Source organism: Cydia pomonella, chromosome 21, assembly GCF_033807575.1.
Source record: "Cydia pomonella isolate Wapato2018A chromosome 21, ilCydPomo1, whole genome shotgun sequence".
NCBI lineage: Eukaryota > Metazoa > Arthropoda > Insecta > Lepidoptera > Tortricidae > Cydia > Cydia pomonella.
Window position 1 is genome coordinate 11,466,703 of NC_084723.1, and position 20,441 is coordinate 11,487,143.

At 36.5% G+C, this 20,441-nt stretch overlaps 1 protein-coding gene across 1 annotated transcript; it reads right to left on the bottom strand.

Annotated features, from left to right (window-relative positions):
- Nucleotides 1-542: 542 nt before the first annotated feature.
- On the bottom strand, nucleotides 543-20,333 carry LOC133529844 (facilitated trehalose transporter Tret1-like). Its single transcript, XM_061867654.1, has 7 exons — nucleotides 18,458-20,333; nucleotides 8,531-8,686; nucleotides 7,750-7,952; nucleotides 6,700-6,886; nucleotides 3,584-3,966; nucleotides 2,992-3,103; nucleotides 543-1,887 (listed from the first exon to the last, which is right to left on the bottom strand). Exons 1-7 carry the CDS (start codon nucleotides 18,510-18,512, stop codon nucleotides 1,592-1,594), a joined length of 1,392 nt encoding a protein of 463 aa, XP_061723638.1. The 5' UTR covers nucleotides 18,513-20,333; the 3' UTR covers nucleotides 543-1,591.
- Between the last annotated feature and the right edge of the window lie 108 nt (nucleotides 20,334-20,441).

A 20,441-nucleotide genomic window follows, 5' to 3' on the forward strand; every position in this document is an offset into this window, starting at 1 on the left:
CTCTTTAGGTAACAGATACATATACTTGACAATCAGTAGGTACAGAAACGTCTAACTGAATTTCATCTCATTGTCACTCAAATAAATAATAGATTATTAATTTATTAAATAATACATATTTTTTATTTTTAAGATAAGATAAGATAAGATAAGATAAATGTTTATTTGCAAGAATGTAGGTACATAGGTTACAAGATGTTAGGGTGATTATTCGGGTTTCCATTTACATTCAGCCATTTATTGGCGTGCAAAATTGTGTCGCATTTTATACACACAGTAAATAAATGTCAACATATCATAAGAGACTAATTAGCAATCATAACACTATCTTATATAAATTAGAAATACATACATCAAATTCATTTACAATTAATTATATGTCAAGTTACCAAATTTAAATTATAAAATCAATTAAAAATAAAATTGTCATAGTATACAAATAGATCATGTTACATTACCAAATTTCAATTAATAGTCACAAATTTCATATAATCAAATGTTAATCTGATAGAAATTCATTTACACTATAAAACAAACAGCGTAACAAGTATTTATTTTGATACCCGTCAATAAGTAAGTTATCTTAATTTGTAGTGTTGTAAAACAACTCCCTGTATGTTAAATTACGTAATTTTTGCGTCAACGGCATGAAAAGTACGGGCCCACCGGTAGCATCATGGTTCCATTTTTATCACTTGTCACTATGCGCGTCACTTTCGCGCTTACATACTTGTTAGAACTTGACAGGCATGGTGACAAATGATGAAGGGCCGACCATCTTAGCCCTACTGGTGATTACCTTTTATCCCGTTCATATCCCGGTCGATTTAAGTCTAGTGAAACTAACCGTGAATCATTAAAATCTGTTACGGACTTAAATTGTTGAGCTATTTTAGTGTTTACTTTACATTGGACATTTCATACTGTTACCCCCTTATTCATAGACGTCTACTAAAGTTGACAAGCCGCTAATAATCGTGTGTCCCTTTCATCATACCAATACGTCAACTTTAGTAGACGTTTATGAATAAGGAGGTTAGTATTTACAACCTAATAAGCTTGAACCCTAAATGGCTCATCAATTAAAGTCCGTTACCGTACTATACTGGATAGCTTTTCCTCTGTCAAGTTTCTTTATGACGCCAATGACGGATATATCCGCACCGTAGATCCAACTATGGAAGGTAGAGGCAAGGAACAGAATCTCCATATACCAAAAAGTGTCCGACAAAAAACCATAAATAGGTGGCGCTACAATACCTAGAATACTTGAGAAAAAAATCTAATCATAGACAGCGCACTTCACTCCGTCAATAACGCCCTAGGTTCTTAGCTGCTCCGCTACTCTGGAGAGATTTGGAACTATTATTAATAGCTGATAGCTGGACACTTTTGCAACAGTTCTGCTTAAAGAGATTCTGTATCTTGCCTCTACCTTCCATAGATCCAACGCCGAAGACGGATTAGTAAGTTACAGACCACAGAGCAACATAGACCTACGCGTATATGCACAAAGTTTTATGACGGTTCGGTGACGTGGCGTCCGAGTGACAGTTATTGTGTTTGACACGGCGTCGAAAAGGTTAAATCATCAAATCCGACTAGTTTTTAGTTTATCTCTATTCCCTAACTCGTGTTGAATTTCCGTAAAGCTTTTTCCTTTAGTCTCTGGCAATTTAAATGCCACAAACAACGCTAATGTGACGCAAAGCCCAGCTGAGGTCCAGAACGTCGCCGCCGGTCCAATGGCGTCTATGATAGCTGTGAAATATCGGACAGTGAGGAAAGATGGGACGGTTCCCAGGAGGAGTGTGGAAGCCACACCGATGCCTCTGGAACGGTCGTCGAAGAGCTCCGCTATCAGTAACCAGAGGAGAGAGCCCAAGCCTGAAAAATACAACCGAATTGAGAACCGATTGAAATATTGAAGTCGATAAAAAATATGGGAAATAATATAATCAGCGAAAATTTATATTAACTGAAACTAAATTATTGCTTTTATTTATTTTTTAAAACTCACCAACAGTACATAAACAAAGCTAGTAAAGTAACAAGTATAGTGGACACGTATAATAACTATGCACCAATAACAGGTGTGCAACAACACTCAAACAGTTCGAGGCTTTTTACACAATTATTTTTTTTGCCAGACAATCCGCGAAGTGTTAACATGTCAGTCAATCAATGCTAACTCGATATTCACTTCGTAATGAGATGCATTGAATAACTTCGAAAACGGAGTAGTTTTGAAAATGGCAAATATAATCATAAGTTAATTAAATAAATGTATCTCTTGAAAGAATATCAACTGCCAAGTGTCAGAAATATTTACAAATGAGTTTTTGGCAAAAAATACATTTTTGGGACAACATTTTATCGCTGACTGTACTTTTCTTACCACGGGCAACAAATACTCATCGAGACAATTCTAATAAGTTTTTGGCAAAAATTTCATTTTTTGTACAAGCTTTTATCGCTTACTGTACTTTTTTTCCACAGGCTACTAATACTTATCGAGACAATTCTAAAAACCCCAAACACAATTAGGTTGCGTTGTTTTATCACAGAGTTCTTATGGCTACCTCCTGTCTCCATCATCAGATCAACTTGATGGTACCATAATATTGCATTGTCACCCGACTTTTTTTTATCCTACGTCGGTAGCAAACAAGCATACGGCCCGCCTGATGGTAAGCAGTCTTCGTAGCCTATGTACGCCTGCAACTCCAGACGCCGTCCGCTTTGCCGACCCTCAATCCCCCCCCCCCCCCTCGTTGAGCTCTGGCAACCTTACTCACCGGCAGGAACACAACACTATGAGTAGGATGTAGAGTTATTTGGCTGCTGTTTTTTGTACATATGTATGCTAATTTTCAGCACAATCGGATATCAGGAACTGGTTGAAATTTGGTTTGCAAGATTTGAAAAATAAAAGTTAGTTACATACGAACATGTCAAGTTAAATAAAATCTGGTAATAAAATTAAAGTACCTGCACTGTAGCAGAAAACTACCACCAGTAGTGATAGGAGTGGCAGGAGGTTTAAGAAGCCAGAAATATTAGTTTCATATGCTGTTAGGTGGAAAAATGTCCCAAGGCCGACCTGAAAAAATCAAAATCATGTATCACAATAATAGCCAAAGTAATTGCTACATATCTCCTGACATCAAGAGTCCCCGGCAAGCTCAGCCGAATATCAGCTTTCCATAGAAACGGAGTTTCGTTCTCGTTTAAAACCTATAGTTTAAATCTTCCTAAGTTGTTGTTGCTGTTGTCCTAAAGCACCCCAGAGGTGCAAAGGGCCTTCACAAGCTCGCGCCACGCCTTCCTATCTTCAACTCGTCTTCTGGCCTCGCTCCAGCTCAACCCGACCGCTCGTAACTCTCTTAGGACGGACCGTTGCCAAGAGTGTACAGGACGCCCGGAGCCACGGATTCCGTCCGGCGGTTTCCACACGAAAGCTAATACTACCTAAGTACTTACAAATAAGTTTTCTGAAAACGCTTGAAATTTATTATAAATGGGTTTTTATCTACGTATGGCGTGAGCACTATTAAGCTATAATATCTATGCTAGAACTTACCATGCCAACACTCATTCCAAATAAAGTTGACACCAAAATAGGCTTCCTTCCAAACCTATCTGTAGTCATCAGTGTCGAAAAACTGGCTACGACATTAATAGCCCCAATAATCCCTGACCCCACTTCCGACTTTATATTCGTCTGTGTAGCTTCTAAAATCGTTTGAAGATACGACGTTACAGAATTATATCCAATCAGCAAGACCATGATTAAAATAAATGCAGCCATCGCAAGACTTTTCTGGAACAGTTTATTACGGAAAATTATCCGTAGACTGACTTTTTCGTCATTTTTGTTTGCGGCATATTCTTTGATTTCTTCTTCGGCTCTGTGCTCAGAGCCTCGCAGGAAAATAAGAACGTTTTTGGACTCTTCGGGTCTACCTGTAAAAAAAACCATTAGTAACTGTTGGTGTAGTTCATTTAGGGCTACAATAGGATTAATGAATAATCCTTTGCCAGGTACCTAAGTAAAACTAGGTGAGTTTTATGATTAGTCCGATAGGGTGTAGTACGAGTATGCTGAGTGTAGTGCCTTATGTATGGTTAAGTTCTAATAAAATAAATCTATTAAATTAAGTAGTTTTAATCCAAGATACAATACAGATATTAATATTACACAAAATTGAACTCATATGAAACTTAATAAATGTTTATTTACAATAACAATATCATCGATAAAATTATACAGAAGATTACTAGAACTAGCTTAAATCTAAAACAGGCCCTTGAGGCATTGTACCAAGGTTGGTGGAGGCATTTCCTCGTTGTATCGCAATACTAAATAAATAAATAATAGGACATTATTACACAAATAGAATGAATCCCACAGTAAGCTCAATAAGGCTTGTGGTGTGGTTACTTAGACAACGATATAAATATTTATAAATACTTAAATACATATAAAACACCCGTGACTCAGGAACAAATATCCGTGCTCATCACACAAATAAATGCCCTTACCGGGATTTGAACCCGGGACATATATACAGTTTCTATTTGCGAGTTCCTGTAATTGGCTCTGTATTACTATCTAAAAAGACTAAGGTATCTTTATAGCTGTTGGAATTCCTTGTATAAATAAATAAATAAATATCGTAAAACTCGCTTATTACCACCACAAGTTAATAGCCATATTACTACTGAATTAAGGTTGATTTTTGTTTAATTATGTTTTAGTAATTGCTTGACACCTGACGAATTTATCATACCTACACGTGTACAGGTGTTTCACATTTACTTTCAGACTAAATTTGAATAAATAATAATATTAACATAGTTATTTACATTCAATTGGAAGACGAAGAGAATTAACTATTTGTCACGGAATAGTAACAAATGATTTTTATGGCAAATTATATCCGACACTAATGCTGTTTGACACGTGTTAAGTACCTATATACATTTGTATTACGTTGATGTAATAAAAACCATATGTATGAAAGGTATGGGCATTGTGAATGTCATCTCGCTTTGTGTGGTAGGGCACAGCACAGCGGATGTCATTCCAGATCTAGAGCAGAGCCCAAGTGGGGAAGTACATCCACCTTACAGATAACCGCAGCCAAATAATACTAGACCCTACTCATAGTGTCGTGTTCCTGCCGGTGAGTAAGGTTGCAAGAGCTCAACGAGGGGGAGGGGGGTTTAGGGTCGCCAACGCGCATGTAACTCCTCTGGAGTCGCAGGCGTACATATAGGCTACGGAGACTGCTAACAATCAGGCGGGCCGTATGCTTGTTTGCCACCGACGTAGTATTAAATTTATTTTTATATTGATTACCTATTAAGTGACTTTGCGACATAAAAAATGACTAACAAATAAATGATAAATTAAAAACAAAAACGTTATAAATATAAGAGCCTCGGTAGAGAGTACCATTTTGCTCCATTTTTTCGTTGAAACCGAGGTCGCAGCGCGCACAAGCTTTCTACAGACATCGCGAAACGTCTGGTTGACGTAACTGATGACCGAAGAGCTGGCGGCTTCCTCGCACAACGTATCAGCATTGCTATACAACGAGGAAATGCCGCCAGCATCCTTGGTACAATGCCTCAAGGACCTATTTTAGATTAAGCTAGTTATAGTAAACACCACTGTATATATCTCCTATAAAATAAAATGAAAACAATATTTTAGGAAACCTACTTTTCAGAATAGCTTCAATCCAAAGTTAACCTGTAATATGGTGTTACGAAATCAAATTTTTATACTTCAGTTCAGTCGTTTTTCGGTGAAGGAAAACATCGTGAGGAAACCAGACTTATCCCTAAGCCCAGATGTCCCCAAGATCAAGTTTTATGATTAATTAGTGCCTACAACTTTGTTAATAGCTAGTATACTTAGTTAAGCTTGGCTGATGTGAATTTAATTTTTATAAAAATATACATTTAGAAACAAGTTGTGTAAAGGTGTAAAATTCTGCATAATGAAAAAAACGTGTTTCAGGATGATCATTCTAAGTGTGCCCAATGAAGGGTTAAATCAATATCACTTATGAAGTCCTGATATTCGAATATCGCTTCACAATTTTATTGTTCATTTTTTTGCATTAGAAAAAAGGTACCTAAACAATCTTGACATGTCTTTTTATTGAAAAAAGCTTTTTTTTTAAAAAAGCAAAAGATTGTAAAAGACAGCATATGATTTATAATTGTTACATGCATATTTGCCGTGAATTATTTTTCAAAGGTTGAGTTGAGTCGTTTGCGCCTACGCAACCAATGTGAATACATGTCTAGAGCGCCGCATCCTGCGCGCGCTGCCTTCGGCATACTGATAATACTGAATGGCTAATGCCGAAGAGCAGAAAGTTGTAACCGTGTATGTGTTGGTACAATGTTACTGTCTTCTGTATCTATAAAAAAGCGCGTCAAAATCGCTTACCATCTTTCTACTCGTAACGGACTACATATAAGGCCGCGGACTGGACGCAATGAATGTTGAATGAATCTGTTTTGGACGTCAGCGACGGCCGCAGAGTAAAGTAATTGTATGACGGCCGCTTGGCGCGCCGCCGCCTGCCTCCATATCGCCGCGCCGTGTGCGTCCAGTTATAAAGTAGCATAATCGAAAAGGTGTTTCGAAATTTAGAAAAAAAATATTTAAGAAAGTACCTTTAGAAAACAAGAAGTTAGGGCTATCAGGTAAGAAAATTGTAGGTATGCTTGTCGCCAACACGAACAGCGTTAGCATGAGATTCAGTTCGAAGTAGGAGATGAACGGTCCAACGCTCAGTATGATAACTGTGCCAACGGAGGAGAAGATCTGTAGCAGCGTGCCAAGAGCTCCGCGGACTTCTTTCTGTAAAAAAGAAATTTTTAATAAAAAAAATTTTTCGACTTGACGGAGACTTAACGGTTATTAATTTGGTGAGGTCACTTTCAAACTCCTCCTGTTTTTTCTGTTCATATTTTGCTTTTCTCTCGTGGTAAAATATATATCATTCTGTCTCTCTTTTGTCTCCTGTGTCTGTCTGTCTGTATTTGCTCTATTTGTGGATCTTTTTATGTATGTTTTATCGATCTGTCTCTTTCTTCCCTTTCTATGTCTGCCTGCCTTGATTTGTATCTGTCTAATATTTATTTATTTCTATTCACATGTGTATTGTAAGTGGCATCAAAAACACACTCTTAGGGATTACTCACGCTAGAACGGCCAGGGCCCGGGCCGAGGCTTCAAGCACTTCGTTTTCTGTCATTGGTGATTAGTGGCCACGTGATATTTATATTTAAGTAGAAAAGTGAAGTGTCGGAATCTGCGGCCCGGATTTCAGACTTAAACAGTTCTATCGTATATCGTCCTTTAACGCAGGGGTCTCCAAACCCCGGCCCGCGGGCCAAATCCGCCCCACGAGGCGTTGTAATCCGGCCCGTAGGAGGTTGCCAAAGGGATCCCAGGCTCCAGGGGTTCAGGATTCATTTAGAGCGGAACTGTTCCTAACAGCAGCAACTAGACCCATGGTGGCCCGCGCGAAAGTTTTAAATATGCAATATGGCCCTCGGGTAAAAATGTTTGGAGACCCCTGCTTTAACGCATAGAGTCCTGGGAGCCCACTCGGCGGGCGCTGTGTTCGTAATCGCTTTCCGCTACAAAGCGAGAAACCCCTAGGTAGCGCTACGAAAACGTTGGCAGTGAATGCGTTAAGTAGGGTTGTAAAATCTTACACTGGCAACTTCTGAAGCGTACACCGGAATAACACACAGTATGATGCCATCCGCCGTGCCAATGACGGCCCTGCCTAGCATGAGCATCCACACATCGTTCCCGAAGAGAAACAGAAGAGATGACGCCAACTTGATGACGCTGGATAGGAGCACGCATTTCTTACGTCCTATGACGTCTACCAGAGTGAACGCCACTAGGTAGCCTGAAATGATAAATAACTATTAAAAAATGTCTATGGCACAGACAGCGAGTGGACGAGGCGTATGGCGAGCGGAATAGTTTTTTTAGCAATGCCACATATATTTGCAGATGTGAAAGTTGCGAAAACTTTCCAAAAAGTTCGAAAAGTTCTAGGAAACAGTCCCATACAAAGATATGAGAAGGTTCCGAAATTTTACCATGTGGAAATTTCGCAATTTTGGTAAATTTAGAACATTTCATCAATACCTACAAATAAACGGTAGATATTCGGAATTCGTTCCAACGGTTGCGAGTAGCGCGCTAGATCAGAAATTTCGACCTTCGATGGTCGCAGTAAGCCCTAAGAGGACGCTTCCAAGAAATCTTCCAATATCCCAAAGTCTGTAGCATTTTTCTTGCTGAGTGTTTGTTAATTTGGTCGAAGTATAATAAAATCACGAGACATTGTTTGAAGCCATAATTTATTGGACTATCTCTAAATACGAAATCCAACCATAAACTGACACTATAGACAAAAATTATGACATCTATTGCTAAGATTCAACTAGTCTCGATGGGGATTTGACTATTGGTCCTCACCTGCTGCTCCTAGAAGAAAGTATATAGAAACAATCCAAGATGCTTCCGTTTGATTTATAGGCCTTTGAAGTATGGTTTCCGTGGGATCAGCCAGCTTCACCAATACGGGAGACGGCCAGTTGATGCCAAGACCGTAGCCGAGGAAGTTCAGATTTACTGGAAGTTAAAAGTCATAATGAAATATTCTTGAACGGGCAAGTAAGGGCTCTACATTGTGTTTTTTTAAATCCGTTAACTTCGGGGTATGCCATGACGGAAATTTTTTACACTTTTTTTCGCCTAGCCATTCGCCAACCATCCGATAAGGAACTTCGTTCCAATAAATCATTGATTATCTCCAAAATGGAGTTAATTAGAATACCGGTTTCATTGAGAAAGTTACTTAATTTAAGCTCAGGAATGCACCCTTGAAATTTAAGGCCTTTTAAAAAAAGCACCGTGTAGATACGCCAACTTACGTGTAGTACTCGTATATTTTACAACTAAACCAATAAAAATGTTAAAATAAATGTTGTACGAAAAGTGGAAAAAAAATAACAAAAAACCTACTTGGCATATAAAATAGGTACTCTAGTGCAGAAACGTATCAGTTCCTACACACATAGAAAAACAATAACCCTCCTTCGGAGCAAATGAAATAGTTATTTACAATACAAGTGCGCAACGAGTGGTGATAAATTAAAACACGAAGGGAGTGCTTCAAATCAACACGTGTTTCGAATTACCTATTCGCACGTGTATCGTACAATGTCTTACAGTAAAAAGTTTCGACACATGCACGGAATGTGCTCATTCCCGCAATTGTGCGGCACCACATGTACTGTAAATATATTTTTAGCACTTAGTTTAAATTTTACAACCGTGTACTCATATAAACAAAAGTCGATAAAAAATAAAATTGACGCATGCTGGTGATGTTTTTCACGGATCACTAATATCGTTGTCAGTTACCTAATCCTTTTATAATACGAGTAGTAATATGATAATAATACATCATAAGAGTACACAATAGAAACTTAATTATGTGTAGCTTGAGTAAATATTTAATAAGTTGACATATCTCGACATATATCTAAAATTGTTTACTTAAACAATAGGTGAATTATTATACAAGTAATAATGTTATTTCAAATACTGGCAAAATCTGATATTGATAAGAATAATTTAAAATCGACTTGTTACAAGAATTTATACTAGGATAAAGGCACCAGTAGTCACCCATTTACTCGTATCGTAATTTATAGTTAAGATCGTCTACTTTGACTTAAACTTTCACGATTTTTATAAACTTAGGCACTTTAACTTCATAATATTATTTAATTCAACGGGACTTAATCGCATAAAATAAAGCTTTAAAATGACTTGTCATGTTTCGACGACATTGTCCCTATGGTGTCGGAGTAAGACTGGCTATAGTTATCATCAACATTTGGCTGCGCGAGTTTTTCGAACTACCCTCACTTGGTCTTGTTACCTAATCAATATCAGTCGTTAGTAAATGTAAGGGGAAATTAATATTACTGATTGATGAACCGAATATCGTGAGTATTGTGCGTCGACCAAATGACGTTCAAGTTGAAAATATGTAAAGCAATCCAAAAAAAAATCAAAATAAATTACAATTTAGCTTCTTACGTCCTCGTCAAAATTCCACGTGACACTTAGAAAAAATGGCGCATATCACATAACCCTTACGTTAACGGCACCAATCATGGGATATTTAAGAGATAATTTGGAGTTTTTTTGATATTTCACCGACATTTGTAAAAATGTGACATTATCTATGAAAAGAGCCCTTATTGTCGATAGCGCTTACGCCGCACTGCGTAGCGCGGCGTTGTTTATAATATGATAGGATCGTGGATAATAGCGTAAGCGCCACCGACAATAAGGTCCCTTTTCATAGATAATGTCACAAATTTCTACCGCTTTATGCGTTAAAAGTTGAATGTCCTATTCGTCCTTTATGTTTTCTATGTATTTAATGAAAGCTACTGTAACTGGTTCCAATATTATTAACCAATGAAAACTATGGCTTTTTGCTCCAGTCGTGGGATGTATGGCGCCATTATTTTTCCAACTAACAAATATCAATGAAAAATTAAGCTTAAATAGCTCTTTGGCCCTTGTTTATGGTAAAATGTTGCCAGCGATTAAAAACTGATGGTAAATATTTGTTTTACAGGATTTGTCTATACCAGCCCATTGCTGGTGCCTGTTCCATTATAGGGGTGTTTACTATTTAGGGATAAGTTTGCCTTTGCACATTGTACCTATATAGATATTTTGCTTTAATTGTATAAATAAATAAATATATTATAAGTCCCAAGTCCTAAGTCCCAAGGTAAGCTCTATAAGTCTTGTGTTGTGGATGCTTAGATGACGATGTATACAATACAAGACAATATATAAATCAAGCATGACTCAGGAGCTAATATCCATGCTCATCAGCATCATTTATTCATACAATTGAAATTTAAAAATTTGGTCATTTTAAATGAAATATTAATTATTACATGTTTTTCCTATTTATATAAAGTAAGACAAACTGACAATCACAATATAAATTCCTAAGAATTTACCACGCGTAGTTTTAAGTGAAATTGTATATTGTGAGATAAATAAATCATATCATATCATATCATATCATCACATCATGGGTCACTACCCACTAGGCCAGACAGGTCGTCATATACCTTTACATAAAACATTTAAGTCTGACAACTGGCGCTTTTACCATACATTATTATATTATACTTGTTTGTAAAGTTGGTGAAGTAACTACCTACAAGCGGATTAAAAATACACAAAACCTTATTACTTTCTTTCCATTTTCCAGCAAACAAATGAAACACTTATCTTTTATTTCGTTTAATTATAAATTAATCTTTAGATAGATATTTTAATTTGCATCCAATGTACATATTTATATTACATAGTAATATTTAAGCATATGGACCCTGGTAGAGTATCGCAAAAATATTAGTCAAACTAAAAAACCGGACAAGTGCGAGTCGGACTCGCCCACCGAAGGTTCCGTACTTTTTAGTATTTGTTGTTATAGCGGCAACAGAAATACATCATCTGTGAAAATTTCAACTGTCTAGCTATCACGGTTCATAAGATACAGCCTGGTGACAGACGGACGGACGGACGGACTGACGGACTGACGGACTGACGGACTGACGGACGGACAGCGAAGTCTCAGTAATAGGGTCCCGTTTGACCCTTTGGGTACGGAACCCTAAAAACAAATCAAATATAATTGATTATACATGTGAAGCACAACATACAACATAGCAACCTAACATAACATTCCTTATTGAATCGTGCCGAAAAAACGTGCCTAAACGTCAACAATATGCGTCAGTGATAAGTGATAACATTATATTTATGATGAGGTGCTTATCTTATTATCTTACTAATCCCTCCAATATTAATTATATTTATGGGAAAGTGCACGAGAGACATACTCACATTCTTTTCTACTTGATTTAGATACGAATAAGTACGAGTAATCCTGATATTCTCACATTCTGTAGGTACTACTTGATTTAGATAAGTAATCCTGATAAGTTGCTTATCACATAATATTATTTTCTAATCCCACAAATATTATTTATTTATGTGTAAGTTCACGTTTTTGGAACGAAAAAAAATAGAAGTATTATTCTTTCATTCTGATTTTTTTATAGAAAAATTTATAGCTCATCATTAATCGACATTTACTTTGTAATTATGTATTGACATATCTTTACCTATCATGGTCATTACGGACGGTGTTCTGGACATTTGGAAAGCGTGGGCGGAGCCGAAGCCAACATGTAGAAGCTCTTTAGACACTAATGAGATGTAAGGGGTACAGTGAAGGTTTGAAATCTTCACAGACTTTTGGTAGGTAGCTGGCAACGATTATGTATTTGAATTCAGAACTATCGACCTGCTAGATGACTAGATATCTGTAGGTGAGCATTCCGAAGGTTAGACGATGCTTGTGATCTAGCTGTTTGATAAAAAAAAAGCGAGCGTTTATCTTCCACCACAATTAGGCGACACCTTTTACAGTACACCGAACGGGTGCTGCGTGCAGCCCTTGCCAGTGTCATGGGACGCAGCACCCGCCAGAGTGTAAGGACTATTGAGAGTTGATGGATTCTAAATCGAACTTGGCTATTGGGTGAAGGCTATACTGGGCTATAGAATAAAAAACCGGACGTCTGCCTGATAATAAAAGTGCAATTTTATTTCCGTCAGTATGTGCCCCCACAAAAAGCGACATCTAAGATGGCTCAAGGGTGACCGGTGTGAGGGCTGAGGATAGAGAGCTATCACGGGACGTTAAGAATATTAAATATTATATAAATTTGGAGCCAACTCGCCACTTAAGATTCCTCATCTACCCTTGAGAGCGCAACTCTCGCGTCTCCACCCTGGACGGCTGGTTAAGGCACGCCAGAGGCAAAAATCCTATCACATCCACCCACCTTCGGGTGACAGAACTCCCCAAAGGCACTGGTACGTCAAGTCGCTTTATTCACATCATTGTTAAATTTAATTTTCATATTTTTTACGGTTATCACACGATCAAGTAGCTTAGTATCCAAATTGTCATACCTATTTCAATTAATAATACAAATATTATGAATTATAATGATGTAATGTAATCTTATCTCTAGATCTGTAAACATATATACAGGTAAATTATTAATTATTTTATTTGAACTTTTACAGTTCTCATACCACGTAATTATGTAGATACTTACTACTGAAATAAAAACATCATTTACTTGTACAGACTTATATATTTATGTTGAATGCAGTTCCTTTTCTATCTGATACATTAGATCTATACGTTAGATATACCTTTAAGTACTTATTTCAGTTAACATAATTTGTAACTATGAACCTCCAGGTCTTTTTGTTGCCTTGTTTTTTTGTTGCAGTATATCTTTTGTATTGCCTATTTAACGTATTTATACGACTGTTTGGTTTCTGAATGAACAAAGGACTACGAAACTGGGGACTACGTTTGTATGGAGAACCGGCCGCTTCTTTCCTCTTAAAGAGTAGATGATTAAATAGCAATAGGTACTTAATTATATTAATCGGGGAAATCCTGAAGAAAGGTCAAGAGCACCCTAAACCGGTGAGCGTGTAATTATGAGAAATTTTATGAAAGTGAAGGAAGCGAAAGAGGTATGTCAATGTCAAATTAGTGTTAAATGGCAATGTGTCCTATGGATGCTGAGAACGTGCCAAAAGCGATTAAAACAATAAACGCAGATAAGTTGCTAATTACGTGTTATCTCACTAATCTTTATAATCCTGCTAATATTTTACGAGTGAAATTTCACGTGCAAAGAAAAAAGAAAACAAAAATTCTTGCATTTTCGAAAGATCCATTTTATGTACAATAACAATATTCATAATGGATATATACATAGGCATCAGTATTGCGAATGCGATACGAAAAAATGCCGCCAGCATCCTTGGTACCGCAAAGCTGATACGTTGTGCGAGGAAGCCGTCAGCTCTTAAAAAAAAAAAATAGTTTATTTACCAAACATTTTTACAAGATTTCATTAACCTATGACTGCCACACTAGGCTATGCCTGTGTTGTGGAGTCAGATTGGAAAAATACTTCGGTCACAGTTACATCAACCAGACGCTTATCGAATTCGACAAAAAAACTTGTGCGCGCTGAGACCCTTGCAGTCTGTTTCGGGATATAAATATTACGTCACCCTATTAGAATGGTCTCGGTCGAGGCGTCCGATACTTCGTTTTCTATATTAGGCGTTCATTGGATATTTTCTGGCTACAGAGGCAATGAAATAGAATAACTAACCCCCTTATTCATAAACGTGTACTACTCGTAAAGTTATGATGCCGCTGATCATCGTTTGTCCCTTTCCATCATACCAATACGTCGGATAGGGACAAACGATTATTAACGGCATCCTAACTTTAGTACACGTTTATGAATAACAGGGTAAGTAGGTATATTAGAAGTCTACCTAGAGCTATGATAATGCTATTACTTATTCTGTGTTCGAGCTCAAAAATTACTCCACGTGAATTGTGCCGCGAGCGACTCCTCTCTACAGCCCGCAGTTCGACAACATGAAATATTGTAACACCGTGCAAGATTTTTGACATTTACAACGTTTTTAATACGATCACATAACCAAAGGGCAGTTAGTTTAGGCTTTAATGAATATAATTTCAAAGGTTTTATGAAAAACACACGACTTATTTTTCCATATAAATTAATTCAGCAAGCAATGTATCACTACTTTGTTATATTATAACATTTATAACTCAAAACGTCGCATTCATTCGCTTTAGAACGTAGTGATTATATGCCCTTTGGTCGCATTTCTTGACGTGACGTCACAACTGACACAAGTGCCTATGATGTACGGAATACATTGCCGGCCGAAAAAAAATTAACATTGCTCTGGTAGTTAGACTAAATTTGAAAAATCTTTCAGAATCGTTTTATTGCACTAAAACCTACGTCTAGATTACGTTTGCGTTTATATCGAAAAAACACGTAGAATTTTATTGTAGCCAATCAAAACTTTTATTGACCAATCACAACTTTTTTTATAACTGGATATTGTGTGTTGGATAATTTAAAGCTGCGGGTGGGTTTATTTATGGACCAGGGATAAATTTCAGTAATATGGGCCAAATGCGGTGACTACGGAGACCGCTTACCATCAGGCGCTACAGAGACTGCTTACCAGCAGGCAGGCCGTATGCTTGTTTGCCACCGACTTACTATAAAATAATAAGTGCCAGTCGTGTGGACCGTTTTTCGAAGTCATTTATTTTATTTTTATAATCCATTTTTATTTCATTTATTTTTGCTTAATACCCGCCTTACATAGGCAGATCAGTAGGACGTAAGACGACGGAGTAACGGACACATCTGGGGCCGGTTTTTGAATTTCGATCGCAAGCATTTAAAATCTGCTAATAGTATTGAAAACGACAATCAATACCATTAGATTCCCAATTTCTACCGCTCGAATTTCAAAAATAGTATTTCGCCGTAAAACATACATTTTCGAGTGACGAAATCAAGCGCTCGAAATTCAAAAGTACGAAGTTGTTCGAATATGCTTCTGTTTCGAAAGAGTACCTGTGCAGTATTCAAGGATTGAAGACCGGTCTGGCCAAGTGGGTAGTGAGTACTGAACCTGCCTATGAAGCCGATGGTCCTGGGTTAGAATCCCGATTTGTTTGTGTGATGAGTGATGAGCACAAATATTTGTTCTGAGTCATGGGTATTTTTTAAATATAATTATATATAATAAACATATACAGTTGTCTGCTGAGTGCCCACAACCAAAGCCTTTTTGAGCTTACTGGGGGGCTTAGTCAATTTGTGTACCGTAAAACGCTGCAACTTTGCCTGGATTTTGACGTTTTTTTCTTATATCTGTGAACCTATTTTTCATTATGAGTTTCATGAGTATTAGTCGGAAAACATACCCTATGCCTTACCAGATAACACTCAAATCTCATTACCTAATCATACTGTATTTCCGATTTACAAGCAATCAAAGTGGCAGGCAAAGTTGTAGGCCTAAGACGTAACTTTGCCTAGACGGATATCTCCATAAATAATGTGTTGCTATTTGCAATAATATTTACTCTTGTGCATGAGACATTATGCTTGTCCCTGACAGTCAAATTATGGCCATAAGCTTAATACTTTTTTTTTCACATGCAATAGGTAAAGTTGTAGCAGGTTCCACAAACTTTCTATACAAAAATATCGTTAACTGTAGGGTTGTGCCAAAAAAATATTATTATTAAAAAAATCTATTTATATTGTTAGTTACAAAATAATCAACAAACAAATGTAATATATTTTTGTTTGATTTCTTTTTCTTTTAGTATTTAATAATTTGAACTTATTTTAATTTTTTTATTACAAGTTGCATTGCAGATACACTATTTTGCTAATTTTCAGTGCATTATTATAGTGTAAAGTTCTATTTCATTGTAAAGTTCTAATCACCCATCACCTTTGAACTCCAATTGTAATCGACCTGACACCTGACAACCCAGATTTCGATAAGAAAGATAACTGCAAGACAAATCAAATGAGCCTAAACACAGTGGGTTTATTATGTGTAGTTTAGAAGTTGCTATTTTCGGTCTCCATCATCAGACCATCTCGATGGTACCATAAACATTGCATTGTCACCCAAGTTACATCTCTCGAATTTGCTTAGTTTTTTCTTGTTTTTTACCATTAGATAGTAATTTTCATTATACTGGCAACACATATTTCATATTTTTACAATGGTAACTCCATTGTTGCTCCGCCAGTTACGTATCATAAGTCGGCGTGAGTGGCAACATTTTTTTAGTGTCTCGCAACTTTTGAATTTTTATCTACGAAAAAGGTGTTTTTTGAGAAGTGGTAACGTCCCAGGGTAAGTAAAGACTGTCTATTTCCCGTAAGTTTAATATTTTCAAGAAAAGGACATGATTTCAGCATAATAACGTACTAGGCAATATTGGGCAGTGTTTTGGAAACTTGAATGACACAATTTTGCCTGGGTCTAGGGCTGTCACTAGCTGAATTTTATAAATGTACAGAAAAGAGTAAAAATAAGCTTGCCTAAACTGCTTAAATTAGTTTATTTATAACAAGAGAAAGTCGGTGAAAATCGACTTGCAAAATTTGACTTAAACAAACAAACATTGCAAGTTAATAAAAAGCTTGTTATAAATAAACTAATTTAAGCAGTTTAGGCAAGCTTATTTTTACTCTTTTCTGTACATTTATAAAATTCAGCTAGTGACAGCCCTAGACCCAGGCAAAATTGTGTCATTCAAGTTTCCAAAACACTGCCCAATATTGCCTAGTACGTTATTATGCTGAAATCATGTCCTTTTCTTGAAAATATTAAACTTACGGGAAATAGACAGTCTTTACTTACCCTGGGACGTTACCACTTCTCAAAAAACACCTTTTTCGTAGATAAAAATTCAAAAGTTGCGAGACACTAAAAAAATGTTGCCACTCACGCCGACTTATGATACGTAACTGGCGGAGCAACAATGGAGTTACCATTGTAAAAATATGAAATATGTGTTGCCAGTATAATGAAAATTACTATCTAATGGTAAAAAACAAGAAAAAACTAAGCAAATTCGAGAGATCGTAATTGAAATGAAATAGGCAAAATTGAGCTTAAATGGCAAAGTTGCAGCATTTTACGGTATGAATGTCCAATATTTATTTATTATTTTTCTCTTTATTTTATTTTCTTTTAGTTTTTCCAATAGTAAAATTGTTTCAAAAATTGTCTGGATTTTGCATTCAATTTCCCTTTCCCACAATAATGTCCCGTCGTCGGTGGCTTATACAAAAAAAAAGTCATATTATTTCATTTCTAAAACCAATTTAATAATCATCATATTATATAACTTAGTAAGATCTTTAATATTAGAAATCAAACGAAGTAACAGAATAGACATTTTTTTTACAAAAATCTATCCGTATATTTATTCTGAAATGTTAATTTTTTTATTTCCATGTTTTTTAACAGAAAAATTCAAATTAAAAAAAAACTCTGTTAGACAGACATTTTAAATATATTAAAACGAGCCACTATTTATTATTTTAACACTATTTTAAGACGCAGATTATTATTTGAGGATGCTTCCAAATTGAAAATGTGTCCAACTATGTTAGCTTTTAGTATACCTACATTACAATACAAGTGCGAAATATAGGATAATCGAATTACCTATTCCCACATGTCCCGTACAGCGTTTATAGTACATAATGGCCCTTTTAATTTTCGATATAGTCAGGTAATGTGCTAATTATGGCACTAGTGCGGTAAAGTAGCGCCATATGTACCCTAAAATAATAATTTCACATCACCACTTACTTGCAAAAACCACCACATATTGCCGAAATAGTGCACCATCAAGCAACTTAAACATCTTAAACCACACTTATTTCCCAAATATAACACTCGACCGAATAAAACATACAAATAATACGGTCAAAATAGACACGTCGTTGTTCTTAGAGCACCGTAGGAGTATAAATAATTGTAATCTTGAAAATGTAACATCTGCTAAGTCGTGTTACCTACGTTGATTTGCATTTAAAGAGGTTTTCCACTTTACTATCTAGGCGATTATCTCAGCTCGATTTTACGGCGGCAGTACTGATAATCGGTGGTATAAGCCTATAAGGAGATAAAAGAACTTTGACTATTTCACAAGAACCCGTTTTTGACCAATTTCACAACTCTGTGAGCTGTTATGTAGAATTCGCGGAAGACCATGACTCCGCTGGTTATTAGGAAAAAAATAGACAAAAAAATTATACATCGAACCTGCGTACCAAATTTCACAAGAACCACATTTATAGTGTATACCTACACTGTTTTATCTACGCACCGATTAAGCTTTCTATGATATACTATTAGAAGTATTAGAACAAATTCAATATATATCAGAAAATATTTTAATTTGTTTTTATTTCAAGTAGAAATAGTACTACATTAATTATAAACTGGGATAAATGTCATATACTCAGAAAAAGTGACCAAGGCCTCCAGTCGAAATCGAAAGCAAAGTCTTCAGCCGAAGGGCTTAAGCACCTGCCGCGATTTCAGAGGATGCTGGTTCGATTCCAGCCTGGGGCACTGGAGGCCTTGGTCACTTTTTCTTAACATATGACATTTATTTAAGGTCTCTATGATATGGTCAAGAACCGTATGTTACAACCAGATTGCAGCATCGTTTTTACGTCGTCGTGTATCTTGTACGCTATTTTTATACTAAATTGGTGCTGATAGATAGTTTTTAACAACAAAACAACGTATTTCTATACAAACTAATTAAAAGAAATGAAAAACGATACAAACTAACTAAAACTGAACATCAAATGGCGGTAAATGAAAACTTTGTGGCGCATGTCATGCAATCGTAGTTATAATCGTTATATCGCAAAGTAGCGCCATATGTACTCTAAAATAATAATTTCACATCACCACTTACTTGCAAAAACCACCACATATTGCCGAAATAGTGCACCATCAACATTGCCTCTACCTTCCATAGTTAAAAGATGGGGTCGTCGAGATTCAAGATGGCGAAGACATCTCGAGAATATATTTTTGTGTTTTGCTCATTAATCTTGTTTAAAGTGTAATATTGATAGCTTATTATGCAGTGAACTATCGTGGAAGTGTGCAGCCCATAGAGGCCATATTTTAAAAGAATAAGAAGATTCTTAAAAGATGATAGTTTATGTCAAGGATGCTCAAAGAGATGGGGGCTTCCAGCAGCTAACTATTTTAAGGTTGGTAACACTTACTATCTTGCGAAACGGCAGATATTTGTAAATCATCATTAATGTAAAGCCCGACCAGAAATACATGATCATTGTCAGGAGGGCGCTGTTATTCTCATGTATAGGGTGACAGTTCAGTTTAGTATGAAAAATTTAGTTCCAATGAAATTCCGCAATATGGCGCGTGATACTAGGTATACCTAATACTATAATTTATCTGTATTTCCCAAATCATACTGAATCTCCGCAACATGTATTGTCACAGCCATGTCTCTACAGATCTTATACGCTAAGAAACCAGCTATAATTACAGAGTTCATTCCAGAAATCTAAAATTTCGGCGCTGCTCCAATGCTGTCGACCAAGGAAGAAAAGCATCGGATTGTTAGGAAGCCAGGTACGGTGCCTATGACGAGGGACGTGGTGGATCCGTTGCCTCGGTAACGGTTGTCAAAGAGTTCCGTTATGAGGTTCAAGGAAAAGGAAGCCGGAAGGGAAATGTTGGTTGGCAAGTGAAATTTTGACGATTCGGTCTCGCAGTTCCAGGGTTGGTAAGTCGTTTTGTA

Coding starts and splice junctions, on each gene's coding strand:
- LOC133529844 (XM_061867654.1), bottom strand. CDS start 18,512: ATGTTTAAGTTGCTTGATGGTGCACTATTTCGGCAATATGTGGTGGTT. Junction 7,953..8,530: donor CTTTCTTCTAGGAGCAGCAG/GTGAGGACCAAT, acceptor TTATCATTTCAG/GCTACCTAGTGGCGTTCACT. Junction 1,888..2,991: donor AGTTTTCTGCTACAGTGCAG/GTACTTTAATTT, acceptor TGTATTTTTCAG/GCTTGGGCTCTCTCCTCTGG.